The sequence below is a fragment of the Talpa occidentalis genome, unplaced genomic scaffold, assembly GCF_014898055.3.
Source record: "Talpa occidentalis isolate TD23 unplaced genomic scaffold, MPIMG_talOcc4v2.1, whole genome shotgun sequence".
NCBI classification, from domain to species: domain Eukaryota; kingdom Metazoa; phylum Chordata; class Mammalia; order Eulipotyphla; family Talpidae; genus Talpa; species Talpa occidentalis.
The window spans coordinates 8194056-8213560 of NW_026555331.1; the positions used below are offsets into that span (position 1 = coordinate 8194056).

At 45.3% G+C, this 19505-nt stretch overlaps 1 protein-coding gene across 3 annotated transcripts in view; it reads left to right on the forward strand.

Moving 5' to 3' along the window:
* Positions 1-10806: 10806 nt before the first annotated feature.
* DNAAF11 (dynein axonemal assembly factor 11) overlaps positions 10807-19505 on the forward strand; it is a 55731-nt gene continuing 47032 nt past the window's right edge. For 2 of the 3 annotated variants that reach the window (XM_037501672.2, XM_037501673.2), the window contains exon 1: positions 10807-10922. Coding sequence is in view for 1 of the 3 variants with exons in the window: in XM_037501673.2 (XP_037357570.1) it covers positions 10913-10922 (10 nt within the window). In the remaining 2 variants the exon portion in view is untranslated. The remainder of the gene's footprint in view (positions 10923-19505) is intronic. The other variant, XM_037501674.2, reaches the window with a different exon arrangement.

The following is a 19505-nucleotide window of genomic DNA, read 5'->3' on the forward strand; positions in this document are numbered from 1 at the left end:
GTTCTCGCCACAACAGAACTTGTAATACTACTAGCATTTGAAAGCTATCACACAGCATGCCAGACTCAAACTGTGACTAAGCAAGAATACGATGGATTTGCACATGAGGAGATGTGCCAAACAGTGATGGGGCAGCAGTAGCAATCACACAATGTTTGAACATACAACCCGGTGTGCAAACAGTGATTCATGATTAGGAATCACCCCTGATCCAGACCCTTTACTGCTGGGATTGCCCCACAGTCTCAGTCCATAGCTGCATTTCAGGAACCGTAACAGTTGTGCTGGGTTCATTGATAGTGATGGTGGCCAAAGCCCCCCCATAATCACATGCCAGAAACCATATGACACATTTTATATACATTGCCTCACTATCAATTCGGGCAGACAGATCAAGAGAGTCCTGGAGCCCTTGGTGGATTTTTTAGGCTTTAATGCTCTCTCAGGGAACCAGGTACACAGGCACACCAGGCAGAGAGGCTGGCATACACAGAGGCAGGCAGGGGGCTGGGAGGCAGGAGGCAATTTAGAGAATGAGTTTTAGTGCAATTTAGAGCACTAGTTTTAGTCAGACAGACTTGAGCTCAGTTCCTGACTGCCCCATTTTAGGCAAACAACTTATTCTCCAAGCTCCCACAGCTGTAAAATAGACAACAAAGTGAGTCGTATCAGGCATGTGTGAACATTAAACAAGAGAAAGTAGGTGAAGTTTCTAGCATGCAGGAAGAATTCGTGGCACGTGAGGTCTACCTACAGATAGCATCCACAGCAGCTTCCTCTCAAATAGATGAAGAGAGGCAGTCCTTGCTCTGTGAGGCCACAGTCACCCCACATCATCAAGAAAGAGACTCCCAGGGTAGAGCAGGGCAGTGGTGCTCCCCCATCCTCTGCCCATCCTTTAGAAGGGCAACCATCTCTACCTGTATTACTCCTGATGCCCCCCACCCCCAACCAAGTGATCAGAACAGTGCCTGGCATATAGGAGCAGCCCAAAGCTATTTGTTGACTAAATGACTAGTTTTGATTTTGATACATGGTTATGCACAAAGGCAGGCACTAAATGGAAACCGAAGTCAATACACACAGCTAAAGGCTTAAGATACCATCAGCACATTAGCCTTTGTGATTGTTATCAGAGCTCCCTTTTTTCCCTTCGTTTCGCAACAGTGAGTGTAGGTCTGGGAGTGGAGGACTCTGAGTATTCTTTCATTTAATTATTCATTCAGCAAACATGCCTTGATTTATTGAGTGTCATTTTTGGATGAGTCATTGTGCTTAGGTCTAGGGAAGCAACAATGAAAAAAGGAGGGCTCTGTCCTCAAAAGTTCACAGTTCAGGAAACAGACTGGTCATTGGATAATTCAATTAGGACATCACCAGAGTTTTCCGTGAGAACAGCAATACAGGAGCCAATGGTGAAAACTTAACATGTCCAAGGAGCTTCCCAATCTCACATCCTCAAATCCATTCCTCCTTGACTGTCCTCTTCAATCTCCCTCACTTCATAAACAAGGTCAGCAGGAAGCTATGAGGCCTCCCTGGTTCCTCCCACCCCTCCTCATTCAGGTCTAGATGCTCATCCTACAGCTTCACTGGACAGGCCCACCCTGCTCCATCACGACTGCTATCTGCCTGTCCTCCCTTGTTGTCCTCTGCAAAGCTTCTTCATTGCTCTCACCACTCCATTCTCACCCCCCTCCCCGGCATGATCCATTTTCCACAGTGTGGCCAAATTTCTCTTTTAAAGATGTGACCAGAACAAATGTCTCCAAACCACGTAAGGCTTCCCCTCAAGTTCAGAATAGCATCCGTGTCCTTAGAAGCTCCCACATGACTATTGGCCTTCAGATATTCATCTCCACTTCCTCCTTACCTACCTGCCCCATCAGGCTACCTGCCTTTTTTCTATTCTTCTAGCAGGCCAGGGTCCCCCAAATTGGGAGCATTTGCTCTTCACTCTCCCTGAGAAAATTCTTCCGTTAGCTCTTCACATAGCTGGCTCCTTGTCATGCTCTGGTGTCACCCCAAATGCGACCACTTTGACTACCCATCTAGCCCTCCTCCATATTTCTTCTATCACCCATTTTTCTTTTATAACACGTATCTTCACCTGTTATCATTTTTATATAGTATCTATTTACTTGTTTACTGTCTATCTCCTCCTATCATTTGGTTCAGGAATGATCAAAACCTTTTATATCTTGTCACCAATCTATCCCCAGCTTTGGGACTCAATACATCCTTAATTAAAGAAAAAATGAAGAAATCAATTAATGAGACCCTCAGTGTATTCCCATCTGGAATAGGAAACATTTATTGCTTTAACAACTCACATTCTTGAAACAGTTTTTGGACACATGTGGGCACACACATATTTAGGTAGGTGAGGAAGATGGACAGAAAGCAGATTAGATCTGAAACTGTGGAATATATACTCTCAGGCCTGTTTGTTCACGTAACCAAAACCTTGAAAATACTTTTCTCTAAGCTGAAATGGGGAGCTATAAATTCTAGATTTTGTGGGTGAGCCTCTCTCTGCTTTTGGACAAATGGTGCCCAGCTTAGTTGTGTGACAAGGAAGGTGAGATCATTCTCAGCAGCTGCCACCAAATTTGAAAAGGGTTGATTGATATGACAAAGTCTTTCACAAAGAACATAAATCAAAGAAGATGACTGACAGTGAAGTAAACATTTTAGAACTAGAGTAATTAGGAATATATTAGCAATTAAAATAACTTATTATCATTAGCAAAATTGGCAGTTACTTGCAATTTCCCCAGGGGCCTCATTTCAAGTTTATTCTTGTAGATTATATTAAGGAAGGATCCATGCTTTTGAAGATACGGTGTTAATTTCTATGGATTTCGTTTTCTCACATCCTGGTGCACAGTAGAGCTCAGTGGTTCTCTACAACAATCTTATGGATCTCAGTTTTTTTATGAACTGAACCCAGGTGTTCTAACACTAAAACTGAAAAAATCTTTTATTTACCTAATTCTCAGAGAAAATTAAATTGGTGGATACATTTTTTTAAAGTTCTTTTCTCATAATATTTTTAGACCTTCAACACCTGCTACCACTCACCTTCCAGGAAATGCTAGAAAATGGCAAAACCCCTGAGCTTGAAGCAAATGAGTTAATCAAGGAAATGCCTTGGTCATCAGCTTTCTCAGTTCAATAGCGTGTACTTTCTGTAAAATTGTGTGCTTGTGGTAGGACTTTTGGGACAGTGACAGGGGCAAGAGTCTATTTCCTTTACCCTTTGACTCCTGCTCATCCTCCTCACTAATGAGAATGGCATCTTTTAGCATCTTGATCCATCACATTGTAACAGCTACGGTTCTTTGTTGCTGGTCATGAAAAGTGATCCTGGTGATGAATAAGAAAGAATTGGAAGATATCGGCGATCTCATATAATTGATGAGAAGTTGGGTAGGTTTATAGTAAAGAATTTGCCGAACAGAAGGTCTGACTTTTGTCCTTGGCTTCTAGAGTGTAAATTCTAATATCTTTGTTCCTCTTATCTTTGTAATATTTGGTCACAGTGGTTATTGCAACCACTGACCACACTGATAAAGACTTAGGTGGGTGCTGTCCACATCAAAAGAACAATAAGGTAACTTTGGGTTAGTTGGGTCATGAAGTTGACGTGGAGACTGAGATTAATCACATGGATAATCAATCAACCATCCGTACCTATGAATGAAGCCCAATAAATACTCTGGCACTGAGACTCAGGTGAGCTTGCTGAGCTGACAGTCCTCCATACACAATGTCATACTTCAATGCTGACAGAATAATGCGTCCTGAATCCACAAGAAGAAAACAACAAAAGCTTCATGTGGGGCCTCTCCGGTTGCACAGCGGTTGAGCGCTGGCTTGGGAAGCTGCCTGTAGCCTCTGCAGCGCCAGTTCGATCCCTGGCCCCTGGCAAGGGGCCCACATGACGCACAGATCTCTCCTGCCGCCCGCTGCTTCCCTCAGCAGTGTACTTCGTCAGTCTGCCTGTTCTCTTCTCCGCTCTGGCTCTAGTGAATTCTCTCACCCTCCTGCGCTTCTGACTATACTCAGTGCTTGTATAAATAAATAAATAAATAAATAAATAAATAAATCTTTAAAAAAAAAAATCTTCATGTGGGAATGAACTATGCTAGACTCTGCCCTATGTACCACTCTTTGCAGTTGATCTAGCTGTATCCTTTCCCTGAGATAAACTATAACTATGAGTATAACAGCTGCTAGCAAGGTTTTCAAGTCTTTTCAGTGAACCTCCAAAACTGAGGGTGGTGTTGGTAACCCCCAAACTTGATGTTGGTGTCAGAAGTGAGTGAAATCTTGCATGGAAGTGTGACCTTTAAACTTTGTAGTTGGCCTTAACAATGTGCAGCAGGGCGCCAACATTTGCAATGGACTGGACTGCAGGTCCTCTGGAGTGCCTTGAAGTTAGAAGCAGAAAGCAGTGCAACAGCCTTCCTGGTGAAACTGGTCAAGACCCACAGATGATGAATTCCCTACCCCTCTGTCCACAGTTCTCAAGAGAAGGTCCAGTGAACAATCTGGGGTCATATGCCTCCACATGGGCCAGCTGTGGCTTCTATATCAGGAAACTGGCACCCAGTATTGCCCCCCAACCCGACCCATAGGAATAGATGCTGGACATCAAAACATGACAAGTGCTCACTTCCGCAGCAAGGTTATGAGAGACAGTGTGAGTAAGATTCCACGATCTGAGAGATGCTCTATTCAGAAGAATCTGGAAGATGCGCTTTCCCCCCACTGGAGAATGAGAGGAGATGCCCCAGGGGCTCCCTGTCCTGCAGCTGGGAGGCAGCAAGGAAGGCCAGGCTGAGGAACAACTAAGACAGTTGGATTGTGTTCCTTGTGGCAATGACTAACGAGGTCTGAGCTCTTTCTCTTGGTTATTGTCAGATAGAATATTGATAGAAGGGTCACCAAAACAGATGTGTAATGAACTACTCTGACAAGAGGGGTTTAAGTTTAATTAATGAGATTAAATACCCATGCCAGTATTTTAGGCAGCTCTACTTTTCAGGTGAGAATTATGGGTCCTGTTAGGCAGGAGGAGAATCTGAAGTGAACATAATTTTAGAACAAGGAAGGATTCTGGAGACCATGTGTCAGGGCAGGAAGACCACTGGGCAGGTTTTCTGATCCAGCAGACCGGGTGAAGGAGAGTCCTGGAGTCCTCAGTGGCTTCTGCAAGCTTTTATTGGGATTTACCAGGCACACGGCAGGCAGGGGTGCCTGCCAGTCCCCCAGCCCCCAACAAGTCTTCACTCTTTCTGGGCTCTCTGGCGTTCCCTCACGTTCTCTCTGCTTCTCTGCTCTCCTCATGGTTCTGCTGGCGTCCCCGTGACGTCGCCCTTAGAAATGCAGTATGAGCCCAGGTGAATCCCATCTACATAGGCCCACACCCAACTCCAGGTGCCCACCATCAGGCATGCATTCAAGACCACCGTGTTCCATCATCAATCCTGATGGCGGGAGGGCAGAAAAACCTGATATCATTTACTTACCCACAAGTGGGTATGAAAACATTTTGAGCACCCCCAGGCCCAAAGAATGGCCAGCCAAATCTTACCACAAAGAACCCCTCTACTCTCGGAAGGTTGCAGGAGCAACCTTCGTCCACAACCAAACAAGTTCAGATGAGCAAAAATCCTCCTAAAATGTTGACTCTTGGCTTTTATTAAACGGGTGGTGATAAAGCAGGAGGTTGGAGAGGTTAACGTGATTAAGCAAGGAGACCGTTAGACTGAGCGACTCTATGTCTTCAAAGCCTGCGGAAGCAAATGGAACCCTAAGCCAGAGTCAATCCTTGTTAGTGTCTCCAGGCTAAGAAGTCGAACAGTTGGGCACCAACAGCCCATCGGGCTTTCCCGATTAAGGCAACTGCTTAAGCTTGAAGCAATCAGAGCTTCTTGCTTTGCTTCTGTGTCTCCTGCATACATGCCCTTCCCTACCTGCTCTTGGCAGAGCGCTCAGCTCCTAATGGCTCTCAGTTGGGCACTGCCCGAGTCAAATCAATGTCTATGCAAGTAAAGTAAACTCTTGAAAGTTTTAACGTGCCTCAGGTCATCTTTTAAAAACGACAAAAATGATTTTTAAATTATTTGTATTGGATAGTCAGGTGTGATTTTGTATTTCCATTTGGATACTGGAGTGTCTGGTGTTTGGGGAACTCATATGCCAAATGCAAATTCGTATCCATAGCTATGGGGCAAGGAAGCACTGGCTTTCCATTTCCACCTGGTTCATCGAGTGTCCCTGCCCCAACCCTCTTCTCATTCCCTGTCTTCTTCTACAGCTGGGAGAGTGTAAGTGCAGGACCGACACAGTGCAGGTATTCTGATCCAGCAGACCGGGTAAAGGAGGAGTCAGAGTCCTCAGTGGCTTTTGCAGGTCTTTTATTGGGGTTCACCAGGCATATGGCAGGCAGGGGTGCTGGGGGGCCGGGAGGCTGGCAGGCCTCCCAGCCCCCAGCAAGCCGTCACTCTGTCCAGGCTCTCCGGCCTTCTCTCAGCTTCTGCTTCTCCTGTTTCTCTCTTGGCGTCTCTTTTGGCTTCTGCTGGCGTCCCCATGACGCCGCCCTTAAAAGCCCAGTCTCAGCCCAGGTGAATCCCATCTACCTATGCCCGCACCCTACTCCAGGTGCTGCCATCAGGCATGCATTCGGGACCGCAGGGATCCATCATCTATCCTGATGGCGAGAGGGCAGAAAAGCCTGACATTTTTCCTTTCCCTACAGAGAGTCACCTCTCAGGGACGCAGGGGGCCAATTTAAATAATGCTGCCCCCCTCCAGGCTCTCTTTCGAGGGCAGCAAAGCAGTTTAAAATTTTCTGACACTTGTCATTGGGTTGTGTATGCCAAGTTTCCTTAACTGTAAAATGGGGATCTAACACTACAGTAAGGTCTCAATAGGTTTTTGGAAACTATGACTTTAAACAAAAGGATATGTGATGAAAGCAGATCATTGAATAACATCGCTTCATTCAGCTTTGGCCAGGATTGTTATTTTCTCATCAATGTTATAGCAAGCCAACGTTGAACAAAATGAGATTATTCAGGGACCTGCTGTACCTGCTTTTTAGGGTCCCCAGCCTTAGAGATTATCTTTTCAAAATAGAAATACCTCCAGGGCAAATTCTCTTCTAAGGGTTTTACAGATATTGTCTCGATTATTCCTTGCGGTGTCTGGTGTATGAAAAGCACTTGATAGATATTTGTTAATGGAAGGAGCAAAAGAAGGAAGGGAGGCAGGGAAGGAGGGAGGAAAAGAAAGAAGAGAAGGAATTGAAATTATAGTGATTGTTTATTTGCCATAAAATTGCAATGAGGAAACCTCTTCTGCAGGTTTCCTGCAGAAGAAATGCCAAATGTAATGGAATTAAAACTATAGTATTAGTTACACATCAGAAAATGTTAATTACATATCATAGTGAAGAAAATAAGAATCAAATAGTTTCCTAGGTCAACATTCCTGGAATTAATCCAGTGCAAAAGAAGTCGAAGAACTATTTTGCCATTACTGGAATTTAGAAGAAACCCTCTTTAAGATTTACTTCTACTTAAATACACAAAATGTTGCTGTGGTTGCTCAGGAAGCACCACTCATCTTACTGGATTTCTAAGTGTCGGGGAAATGAGTTTATTTTGAATAATGATTTGCATAAACAGATACATACCAAGGCTCTTTAAATGATCACATTCAGTTTGAGTGAAATGAACTTGACTTTACTTGGAGCTGTCATGTTGTGAATTATTTCCCAATTTCCCTTCTGCGGGTGGCCTATAAACCCCCCAGCTCATTGTAGACCTGTCTTTCATGCCTTCTGGGGGCTCTAAGAAATACAGTGACTATGCTGTTGGGGTAGGAAGGACAGGATAACCAGACCAGCCTGGCCAGTTATAATGCAAAGAGATCTGTGGTTTCCCTGATGTATCACCCAAAGCCCTTCTCTGTTCTTTTGCAATGGTAGAACAAATCTGTGAAGACCCTACTATTGAAAGGTGTACTTATTATAGATTTTGGTCCCAAGATGAGACAGTGCCAATGACCAGGAGATGGGGCACTTTTCCTGGGAAACCTGCTAGATCCCCTTAAATAAGGATACATCCATCTGTGATAACCCTGCTGAGTCGTGGGATGTGTCCTGACAGCCCTTGGAGAGACTGACCCACTCTGTCATTATTCAATCATTCAACAGATAATTTTGGGCACCCAGGGGATGTCAGAAATTCTTCCAAAAGCCAGAATTCAGAGATAAAACACATCCCCTTCCCTCCCTGCCCTCAAGTAGCTTTTAGTCTAGAACAGGATGCAGTAAGGAGTGCAGGACAGAATTCGGGATCCACTATGCCCTGGTGATACACTCTTGCTAAACCTCAGTTTCCTTCTTTGTAATATGTAATAACAGCATTGCCCACCCCCGAGGGCTGATGTGAGACCTGCCCTTTCAATCAACAAAGGCAGAGCTGAGAGAACAATGCATAAAAACATCTTCGAGATTTTTAGCCAATAAAACAACTTCCTTGTTGGTTCACTTCTGCATAGTAAGTACAGTACTCCAGTTCTACAGATATTAAATTTCACAGGAAAAATTCAAGCCCCCTTTGACAACTAGAGAATTGAGAAGTGAGGTTGAGAGTTCAAAAGTGAGTTTGTCTAAGGTGAGGACAGAAGCTCATCGTGAACACGTCAGACACCAGCCTTGCTTTAATCTGGAGAACTTTTAGTCTTAAATTGTCTCCCTATTTTTTCTAACCTAGAGTCTGAGATCCTTTATACTGAGCCTGACTTCATGCCTCTGTCAGCCCCAAAACTAAACTTTCTACCTGGGATACCCGTGGCCCCAGCTTCCTGCCAGAAGCTGGCTCCTTTTCAGTCTCGGTGAACCCCAGCTGTCAAAACACACCGTTCAAACAAAGGTGTGTTTGCAAAACCAGCCTGCTGTGCATTGCAAGTCGGGTCCTACATGTGTAATCGGACACTGGCACAGACTTGCCTGTGCTATGATCTTCATGTGGAAATGGGAAGTTTGAGCTCCGGAAGGTGCAATCATGTGTCTAATGTTGCACGGTAATAAATCTGTGGCTCTGAACCAGGTGCCGGACATCAGAGTCCATCTTCTCCATCCCAAACTTTGCTGCTTGCAACACATAGTAACACAAGAGCCAGGCTTTTGGGTAGGAGCGTGGATATCACCTACATGTTTAGTTTATGTGTCTTTGGGAATCTCCTTGGAATGACAAATACTGCTCTCACTGGGGACACAGTGCCTGAAATCCCACCACCCCAGTTCAGCACATTTGGCCTGGCAGTTAGGACTTCTGTTACCTCCAAGCTAATATCTCAGGCTTCTCTTTAAGTGCCTTCTCTGTTGTTTCAGTTGTTAAACTGATTAACTTCTCCAGCCTTTCACCCCGCTTTCCCCTGGCCTTCCTATCTCTCTGCCTCAGATCATGCTCTTGTCTCTTACTGACTAAATCTAACAATTGCCAATAGAAAATGATTCTCTGCTCTCAACATTACTCTGAGTCTTCTTTTAAAATGTAAACAAAACACACATCAAATTAAGTTGCATGCAGTCCATGTTGTTTACTATCTAGGATGGGAGAAGTTTTAAAAATTTTTATCTGCTTTTTTTAAAACAAATGTTGTGGAGCACAAATATTATAGAAAAAAATCACTATCCCAAGGAGATCAATGTTTTCCCACCCATGTTTACTACAGCATTATTTACCATAGCTAAAACACAAAAACAACCTGTGTTCATTGTTGGATGGATAAAGAAAATGTGCATAAAAACAATGGAATATTATTCAGCGTCAAAAAAGAGAAGATCCTGCCATTTGTGACCACCTGGATGGAGTTTGAAGCATTGTGTTAAGTGAAATAAGTTAGAGAAAGACAAATACTGTATGATCTCACTTATATGTGGGGTCTAAACAACACCAAGTTCAGAGATACAGAGAACAGATTGGTGATTGCCAGAGGGACTGTTGGGGTGGGTGATGGTGCAACACACACACACACACACACGAGGACCACAACTCCTGGAGGGCACATATATTAACGTGTAACGTCTGAACATCTAAGGATGAAGGCGCTCACTGATATCCCTCCTAGTCTAGAATTGGGGTAAAGCATATGAGCCACTTTGGGTGGGGGGTGGCTGGGGAAATGAGCAGGGAGGAGTAGGAGTTGCAGGAGGTTACACGCTTCCCGTACTTCACAATTAAAAAAGTGGTGGGTAGGAAAAGTAGATGGAGAGGATAATGGGTTGTGATTTTAGAAGACTTATTAGCAGGAAATTGACTGGTGGTGGGTGATGACTTTAGAGAGATGAAATCTAACAATGACAACTAACCTTTATAACTGAGCCTACTGTTTTTAAAAAGTGTCTCTTATTCGCTCAAATTATCTCATTAAAGCTTCACGAGGATCTCTTGAGGTTATTGTTATTACTCATCCGACAGAGGTGGAAACTGAAGCTGAGGAAGTTGAGGTCACTCTGCTAGTAAATGGAGGGGCCAAAGGCAGGTCTCCTGGCCTGAAGATGTTCTATCAAATCCAAAGCGGTGGAAGATGAGGGGCACGCTAGAGGCCGTTCAATCGGGAAATCAGAGTCCGCGGTTCTTTGTTAGACTGGCCAGTGGACGTGGAAGAAGACTAGTTTGGGCTGGGGACAGTCCCTGTGTGGGGTCTCCCCTGGGATCCGCCAAAGCGCAGAAATCGCGGCGCGGCTTGGCCCCGCGCGGCCGCCGTAGAGTCCCGGTTACCATGGCTCCCGGGAGCCGGGAGGACGCGCGGAGGCGTGACTGGGAAGAGTAAAGGCAGTCCGGGACCCCGGGACGCGCTGCCCAGGCCCGCGAACCCGAGAGTCATCATGGGTCGGAGTAAGCGCCCCTTGTCCCGTGCGCCCCCGCTCGCCCCCTTCCGGGAGCCCCCCGGTCCTGCCAGGGACCCTCGGCCCAGCGCCGCCCACCGCCTTCTGCCCTCTGTGTTCTGGACTAGGTCGCCGCCCTCTGCTCTGGCTCCGGCCCTGCCGCGCGGGTGTCTGGGTGTCTGGGTGGCAGGGTGGCAGGGTGGCAGGGTGGCAGGGTGGCTGGGTGGCAGGGTGTCTGGGTGTCTGGGTGTCTGGGTGGCAGGGTGGCAGGGTGTCTGGGTGTCTGGGTGGCAGGGTGGCAGGGTGTCTGGGTGTCTGGGTGGCAGGGTGGCAGGGTGGCTGGGTGTCTGGGTGGCAGGGTGGCTGGGTGGCTGGGTGACTGGGTGGCAGGGTGGCTGGGTGTCTGGGTGGCAGGGTGGCTGGGTGTCTGGGTGGCTGGGTGTCTGGGTGGCAGGGTGGCAGGGTGTCTGGGTGGCTGGGTGGCTGGGTGGCAGGGTGGCTGGGTGGCTGGGTGGCTGGGTGGCAGGGTGGCTGGGTGGCTGGGTGGCAGGGTGGCAGGGTGGCTGGGTGGCTGGGTGGCTGGGTGGCAGGGTGGCTGGGTGGCTGGGTGGCAGGGTGGCTGGGTGGCAGGGTGGCTGGGTGGCAGGATGGCAGGGTGGCTGGGTACTGGAAGGGCTGGGGTGGGCGCCGGACGCTCCGCGTGGGCCACGCGTCTCCCCGCCCTGGCTGGGGCTTGCTGTCCCGAGCCTCAGCCTTCAGACTTGGCGCGTGAGGCGGTGCCGCCTCAAGGAGGAGGGAGGCAGCTCCAGCACCTCGCTCTGCACCAGCAGAGGGGCTCCTACTTCCTCATCTCCAAAACGAAGGCAATGGCAGTATTGTTTTATAAACGCGGGAAGGGTTGTGCTTCAAAATTGGCCAAGAGTCTCCCTGGTGGTGCAGGGGATTAAGATGCAGCCTATGAGGCTTCTGTCTCTGGTGAATCCACTCACCGCCCCCCCCACACCTGTATCCTAGTTCTTGTATGCATAACTAAATAAATCTTTAAAAATTAAAAAAAAATAAAATTGGCCAAGGAGGGGCCTCCCTGGTGGCACAAGGGATTAAGCACAGCTCTGTGAAGCTGTCTGCAGCCTCTGTAGCAGGAATTCCATCCCAGGCAGCCAGGAAGCTACCCACGTGATGCAGCAGACCTCCCTTGTCTTGCCAGCTGCTCCCCTCAGCAGTGTATTTCAGTCAGTCTGTCTGTTCTGCTCCCCACTCTGTCTCTGGTGAATCCTCTCACCCCCTGTACCTCTGGCCTGTACCCCAGCTCTTGTATGCATAAATAAATAAATCTTTAAAAAAATAAAATTGGAGAGGTGACGGGGTGAACAGTTATTTGGATGAGGGCAAACATTTCCGCTGCCAATGTTTCTGACCTTTCCAAATGGCTGTTTGGTATAATTGATCACTTATTGTAAAACCTAATTGATCACTTATTGTAAAAGCATCATAATTAATACCTTAAATCAAGAGACTGGGTTCAAGGGGTGGCATTTCTGCCCTGGAAAAGCTGACAGCCTTGGCAGTGGAGGGGGCAGATGATTTCTAAATCATCTGTTAAAGCCCCATTCCTAAATCAGTTCCTATTTACTCTCTTTTTTCCCATCCTGTGGTCCTGCCCCAGATGTTTGCTGTTCATCAGCATATTTTACTTTCCTCTTTGTTATCCTTGCCTGTCTCTGACTGCTGTCCACTTTCATCTGTTACATGACAGCTTGTGGGTCTTTGTGTGGCCCCCTGTGTCAGGGGATCAAGACTGGGTGAAGAGGGGAGGGGTGCACCAAACTTCCCCCAGCTTCTCCTCTGGAAGAACAGGTAAATGCTCACTTAAAAATGATAGAGTCATGATAGAGTCGTGAGTAGGAGCCATTATTCTCTACTTTTGCCCTTTCCGCAGTTCTGAACACCCTACATCTGAAGAAGAAACTTGGGCTACTGGGCCAGGGTGATACTAGCTCATGATTCACCTGCATTTACTGGCTTCTAGACAATGTTCCCAGCGGTTTCTGTGTGTTACCTGCTTAAACCCTCACAAAAATCTTGGAAGATAGACATGATTTGCAGATGAGATACATAAAGCACAGAGAGGTTAAACAGCTTGCCCAGTGCCACACAGTAAGTGGTGTACCTGGCATGTGAACCTAAGCAAAGATGGGGTTCTTGCTGCACTGTCTCTTGGGAGTTAGGGGAGGTCTGGTGAGTACAAGAGATGCCATGTCACAAATTCTCATATTTAAATTCAAAGAGATTACTTTTAACATTAATGTCTGCTCAGGAGCAGTGTTGAACCTGGGGGCAGTAACCAGGGCAAATGGGAAGTGAATGCTTTTCTGCACGTTTAATCCGGTATAGATTCTGCTTTAGAGAAGACCTGGCTTTTGAAAAATTTCTTATCACTGAGCTTATTTTATATTACTTTGCCTGTCAAACTAGGGTGATTAGTCTCACAGAGATGTGTTCTGTGTGGCTAGAAAGTGCCTTTAGCCACAGACCCACAGGATGTTATTTCTGGAAGGATGCTCAGAGGTCTCTAGCCAGTTCTTTCCATAAAACCATACAGATGAGGACTCTGTTGTGCAGAAAGCTTGAGCATTTATTCCCAGATCTTGCACTTATTTTGTGCTAGGTCAGAATTAAACTGGAGGTTCCAGTCCATTGGCCTTTCCTTGTGTTCCCATTTTATAGTAGAGAAAAACCCCATTTTATGGGAACTGCTTTCCATTTACCTAGAACAGAGAACTTCCATTAGGGTCATTATATTGCATATTGTTTTGTAAATATCATCAGCTGCTTGAACAAATCCCTTCAATCCTTTGCTTTATTCTTTTAAACCCTTGTTTAGTTGCTAGGCATTACTGTTCATCTTCAATTTCAGACTCTTTGAGGCAGATAACATGTGCTAGATACCATGTGATTTGCTTAGTTGTACACCCGCAAACACTTGCTTAATGCTTTTTATAAACAGCTTTAAAAGGAAAAGCTTTATTAATGAAAAGTGAACTTCCAGAAAAACATCCTCTAAATAAATTGCATTAATTTACATACCCAGCATATGCATAAAGTTTAAGAAATAAACAAAACAGTTAATTATGGGTAAATAGAGGAATTTTTGTTTCGTTTTTCAAGGAAGGCCAATTTTCAAACTGAAACTGCACTTCTGGTTTTTTTGTCATTAGGTGACTTTAACAATAGCTTCGAGTACTGGAACAGTTATTTCCTTTCTGTGATTGTTTATCGATGGTTAGGCAAATATCTCATAGTCTTAAGTAAATTAAAATATTTTGACTATTTATTTATGAATGATCATAGTGAAATCACTCAGAAATTGTACTTGAAATTTACACACTTAAACATTTTATGCATAATTCTTATCTATTCCATCCTTGTTTGAGAGTTTACTATAAACCTACAGAGTGCTTTACATGAAGACCTGCAACTGTCTAAAATAAGTACAGTAGGAACTCACTTGAGACAGATCATTGGAAAAACTTGGTCAAGGTGTTAAGCAATAAAAACGATACATTTTAGTGTTTCTTTCTCTAGCTGCACTAGAGTCACTGGTATTGGACTTAGTTCCTCTGCTATGAAATGACTATGCAATATTTTTGGACAACATATAAAGGCATCTGTTTTCATGAATGTGACTGTGTTCAGGAATATGACACAAGGGAAACGCAAAAGGTCTACCTCACGATCACCACAGCTTTCTGTGTAGAGGTGTGTAGGGTAAGTGAAGATTGCTCAGCCTTTGGTGCCATTGGTCTCTGTGGTTATCATCTGTGGCCTTGAATGCAGGAGGTGCTTGGGAGCATGGGCTCAGGGTATGCATGCCTGATGGTGACACCTGGAGCATGGCGTGGGCATGCGTGTGTGGGCACACTGAGAAACAGGCTGTAAGGGCAGCTGCAGAGGCCAGAATGGTGGCAGAGAGCAGTGGAGAGCCCAGGAGAGCACACGAGAGCACGTCTGAGCCAGCTCAGAGAGAGTAAAGATTGGCCAGGGGCTGGGAGGCCTGCCAGCCTCCTGGCCTCCAGATCCCTCTACCTGCCCTGCACCTGGTTGCCTCACTACAAAAGGGACAGAAAGATCATTAAAAGCCTGAAAAAGCCACTGGTACTTCAGGACTCTCCTTTACCCATCTGCCCAGATCTATAGAGAACCTGCCCCGTGCCTTGCTGACATAACAGGTGCTTTTCTGCTGGAGATGGAATTCAGTCAATTCAAGGGTTGGTCCTCTTGAGCTGATGAAGTTGCTGTAGTTTATGGGACTGAATATAGAAAATTAGCATGGAATAGGGAAGCAAAGATGTCATAGGATATTTACTACAGATATGTAGACAGTGCGTGGCTGTGCACAAGCAGAAGACTGAGAGAAGAAGCAGACATCACCTGCTGTGAGGCAGTATCAGGTGGCGACACAGAGGTCCTGCAGTGCTGGGAGATGCTGGAAGCCTGGCCCATTCAGAGTTAACAGATCTTGCTGAACCCAATGGGTATTCAACTGAGACCACGAGGAAAATCACAGCTTAAGAGTTAAGTTCTGGCTTTTCATGTTCAGGCCTTGCAGGATGGCTCCCGCAAAGAAGGGTGGTGAGAAGGGCCACTCTGCCATCAGCAACATACAAAGAACACACCATCAACATTCACAAGTGCATCCATGGAGCTGGCTTCAAGAGCGTGCCCAACCAGCACTGAAAGAGATCCAGAGAGGCCTCCTTGGTGGTGCAAGAGGTTAAGTCTCAGCACTGTGAAGCTATTGGCAGCCACTGCAGCATGAGTTCGATCCCCGGCCAGGGAGCTACCCACATGGCTCAGCAGATCTCTCCCGTCTCACCGCTGCTCCCCTCAGCAGTGTATTTCAGTAGGTCCTCCTGTTTTGCTCCCTACTCAGGCTCTGTTGAATCCTCTCACCCTGCCCACCTCTGGCCTGCACCCCAGTTTTTGTATGCATAAATAAATAAATCTTTAAGAAAAAATTAAAAAAAAAAATAAAAGAGATCCGGAAATGTGCAGCCATGGAAATGGGTGCTCCAGATGTGTGCAGTAACACCAGACTCAGAAAAGCTATCTGGGCCAAAGGAATAAGGGATGTCCCTGATTGCATCCATCTGTGGTTCTCCAGGAAACATAATAAGAAAGAAGATTCGCCAAACGAGCTGTGTACGTTCATTACCTATGTGCCTGTCACAACCTTCAAAAGTTTCTGCCATTTCTACTAACGGTCAGTGTGGATGAGAGCGAACCACCGACTATCAAAGTTACAAAACTGAAAAAAAAAAAAAGTTAAGTTCTGGGCCCTAGAATAATGGTCATGCTCTAGGACTAAGTCCAACACTAAAATACTCTTTTAACAAAAAAAAAATAAAATTAAACCTAACAAGGAAAAAGGTCCTGCCAGTACTTTAGCTTAAATTTCTTATTACTGCCACAACAAATCACCACAAACTACCAGCTTAAACTATGCATATTTAATATCTTCAAGTTCTGAAAGTCAGAAGCTATCAAGGATCTCATCTGAAATTAAGGTGTTAGTGCTACTGTGCTCATTTCTGGAGGTTCTAGTGTAGGGTTCATTTTCTTAGTCAGCTGGAATGTTGGCAGATTCAGATCCTTACCGTAATAGGGCTGAGATCTTTATTTCATTGCTGACTCTCAGCTGAAGATCATTGCCAGCTTTTAGAGGGATCCCACATTGACTGACAGCCCTTTTCCTTTCTCTTCAGCCAGCAGTGGTGAGTCAAATTCATCTCATGCTTTGTATCTTTTTCTTCTGTCTCATCTCTCTGATCCACCTGGAAAAGGATCTCTGCTTTTAAGGGTGCATGTGATTAGATTGAGTTTATCTGGATAATTTGGAATATTCTCCCCTCTAAAGATCCCTATTCTTAATCACATTTGCAGAGTTGCTTGCCCTTCACCCTGTAACAATTCACAGATTCTGGAAATTAGGGCTTGGGCATCTATTGCGGGGCGGGGGGCAGGGGGAAGGTGCGGTTATCATCATTCTGCCTTTCAAAAGCAGTTAGTATCGGGCCTCCCCAGTGGCGCAGAGGTTGAGCGCTGGGTTGCGAACCTGCCCGCAGCCTCTGCAGCGCTGGTTCGATCCCCGGCTGCTCCCCGGCCACCAGAGGAGGGTCCCGCATGGCGCGCAGACCTCTCCTAGCGCCCGCTGCTCCCCTCAGCAGTGTCTTCGGTCCTTCTGCCTGCTCTGCTCCCCGCTCTGGCTCTGGTGAATTCTCTCACCCTCCCACGCTTCTGACTATACCCAGTGCATGTATAAACAAAAAACAAACAAATAAACATGCCTCTATAAAAATTTGAAAAATAAATAAATAAAAAAGCAGTTAGTTAAAAATATTCAAGCATATAATGGAAAATATGGACATAATGAGTGGACAGATGGGGGTTCGCAATAGAGACATGGGAATTACTGCTTTTTGTACCTAATGGAAACTCTGGAACTGAAGTACAATATCTGAATACAAATTTCACTGTGTGGGCTAATATCAGGTTAGAGATTGCAGAAGAAAGAATGAATTTGAAAATAAGTAGATATTATCCAATGTGAGGAACAGATAGATAAAAAAAGAAATCACTCTAGCAGTAACCAATAACATGTGGGGCAATATCAAGAAGCCTGAAATACATGTGATCTGAGACTAAATAGAAATGGAGAGAGATGGGGCTAAAACATCTCTGGGAAAATAATGGCTAAAACATATTAAAATTGTTTTGACGGGGAACTAGGCAGCGCGTTATAGCACTCACTGTAGCCCGAGTATGCTTTTCCTCATTTGTTTATTGGGAAATAACTAGACCTTTCAAGATTCAGCCCAGACTTCTCGATGATTCCTCTTTTGACCTCCCTTTTGTCACTCCATAGCACTAAGAGCTCCCTTCTCTGTTCCTACTGTCCGGCTACCATTGCCTGGAGTGCCTCCTTGGTGCCTTTTAATAGAACAGTATGTGAAGAACACCCAGTGTCACTGGGTTAGGTGCAGAATGACTTGTCAGCAGTATGACCACCAAGCTCACAATGATGATCCTGATTCAGTCAGAAAAGGCAGGACAAATGATACTCCTGTCGTACACAACTTCCATTGAAAATAGTAAAAGAAAAAAAGATTTTAGAGGCTACAAGAAGCGTTGTCACCTGTTTGTAACCCATCTATTTCTGGAAATCAATTTCATACATGTATATGCTACTTCTTCCAAGAGATTTGAAAATTCTGCAAAATCTACTATAAACATGGATTGATTTACTTCCAATATAGCAAGAAAGAGTTGTTTACAAAACATGTTATAAAACTTGAAGGAGTTACTGGCTTTGGGAGCTTCTAGGACCTTGCTTAAAACACTGAAAACTTTGGAGAAGCAAACACAGCTCAGTAACCTCCAACATTCCAGAAGCTTTTTCCTCCTGTCCTACCAACAAAGCCATGTTATTGACACTCTCAAGTTACTGAGCACCCGATCAAACTGAAGAAGTAGAAAGAGGTCTAGTGAGACTGATTGATTTTGGTTAAACCTTTGGATTCCTCAGCAGCATTCTGTTAGTGAGACCAGGATGAATCTGTGGTTAAAACTGTCAAAATTCCCCACCAGCCATTGGTCCCTCCAGGCATGCAGACATTGGTTAGCACATTCTGTGAAAAAGCCACTTCTCAGATTCCCTCTGAGTGGCTTACTTTGCCATTTGAATTTTTCCAAAGTAAGGAAGAGAAATCAATGTTTCATACAATACTTTAGCATGTTCTTCTGTATCAAATGTTAGGCACCAAAACACCATGTCTCTTGAAATAATCTTATGATGACATATTCATGCTTTTGAGGCATTTTTAAATCCTTACAATGGGTTCATTATTTGCAAAGGGCTTCCAAAGAGGAACAGTGCTCCTTGAGTTAAAGAACGTTTGGACTAAATTATATAGTGCATAAAACTGCAAGGTGGGTTCCTGTTTCAAAGCTTGCAATGCCAGGACCCCAATTCATCATGGGGACATTCTCACACTTTTCTTCGTGGGGACTCTGGATTTTGCACGGATATTTGCCATTACAGGTGAGGCTATATCGGGCAACAGCAATTTCCTGAGCGTTATAAAACAGTTAGCCACACAGCAGTTTGCTTAATATAGAAGAGTTCAGAAAAGGGCCACTGGGAAATCCCAGGCCCACACAGCTCTATCTTCCTGTGCAATTCTCCATTTCATTTTCATCTGTCCTAATTGTGTATAATTGTTGCCAGTGGGCAGACTTCCTGTGGGCAGTCTTCTCTCTCCCGTGTGTGTATGTGTTTATGTAATACGTGTATGCATTTTTAGTTATTTTTTTAAGATTTATTTATTTATGCATACAGGAACTGGGGTAGAGGCCAGAGGTGTGGGGGGTGAGAGGATTCACCAGAGACAGAGTGGGGAGCAGAATAGCCAGATCTACTGAAATACACTGCTGAGGGGAGCAGCAGACGAGTCAGGAAAGGTCTGCCGCACCATGTGGGTTGCTCCCTCGGGGGGGGGGGGGATCAAATTCGTGCTGCAGTGGCTGCGGATAG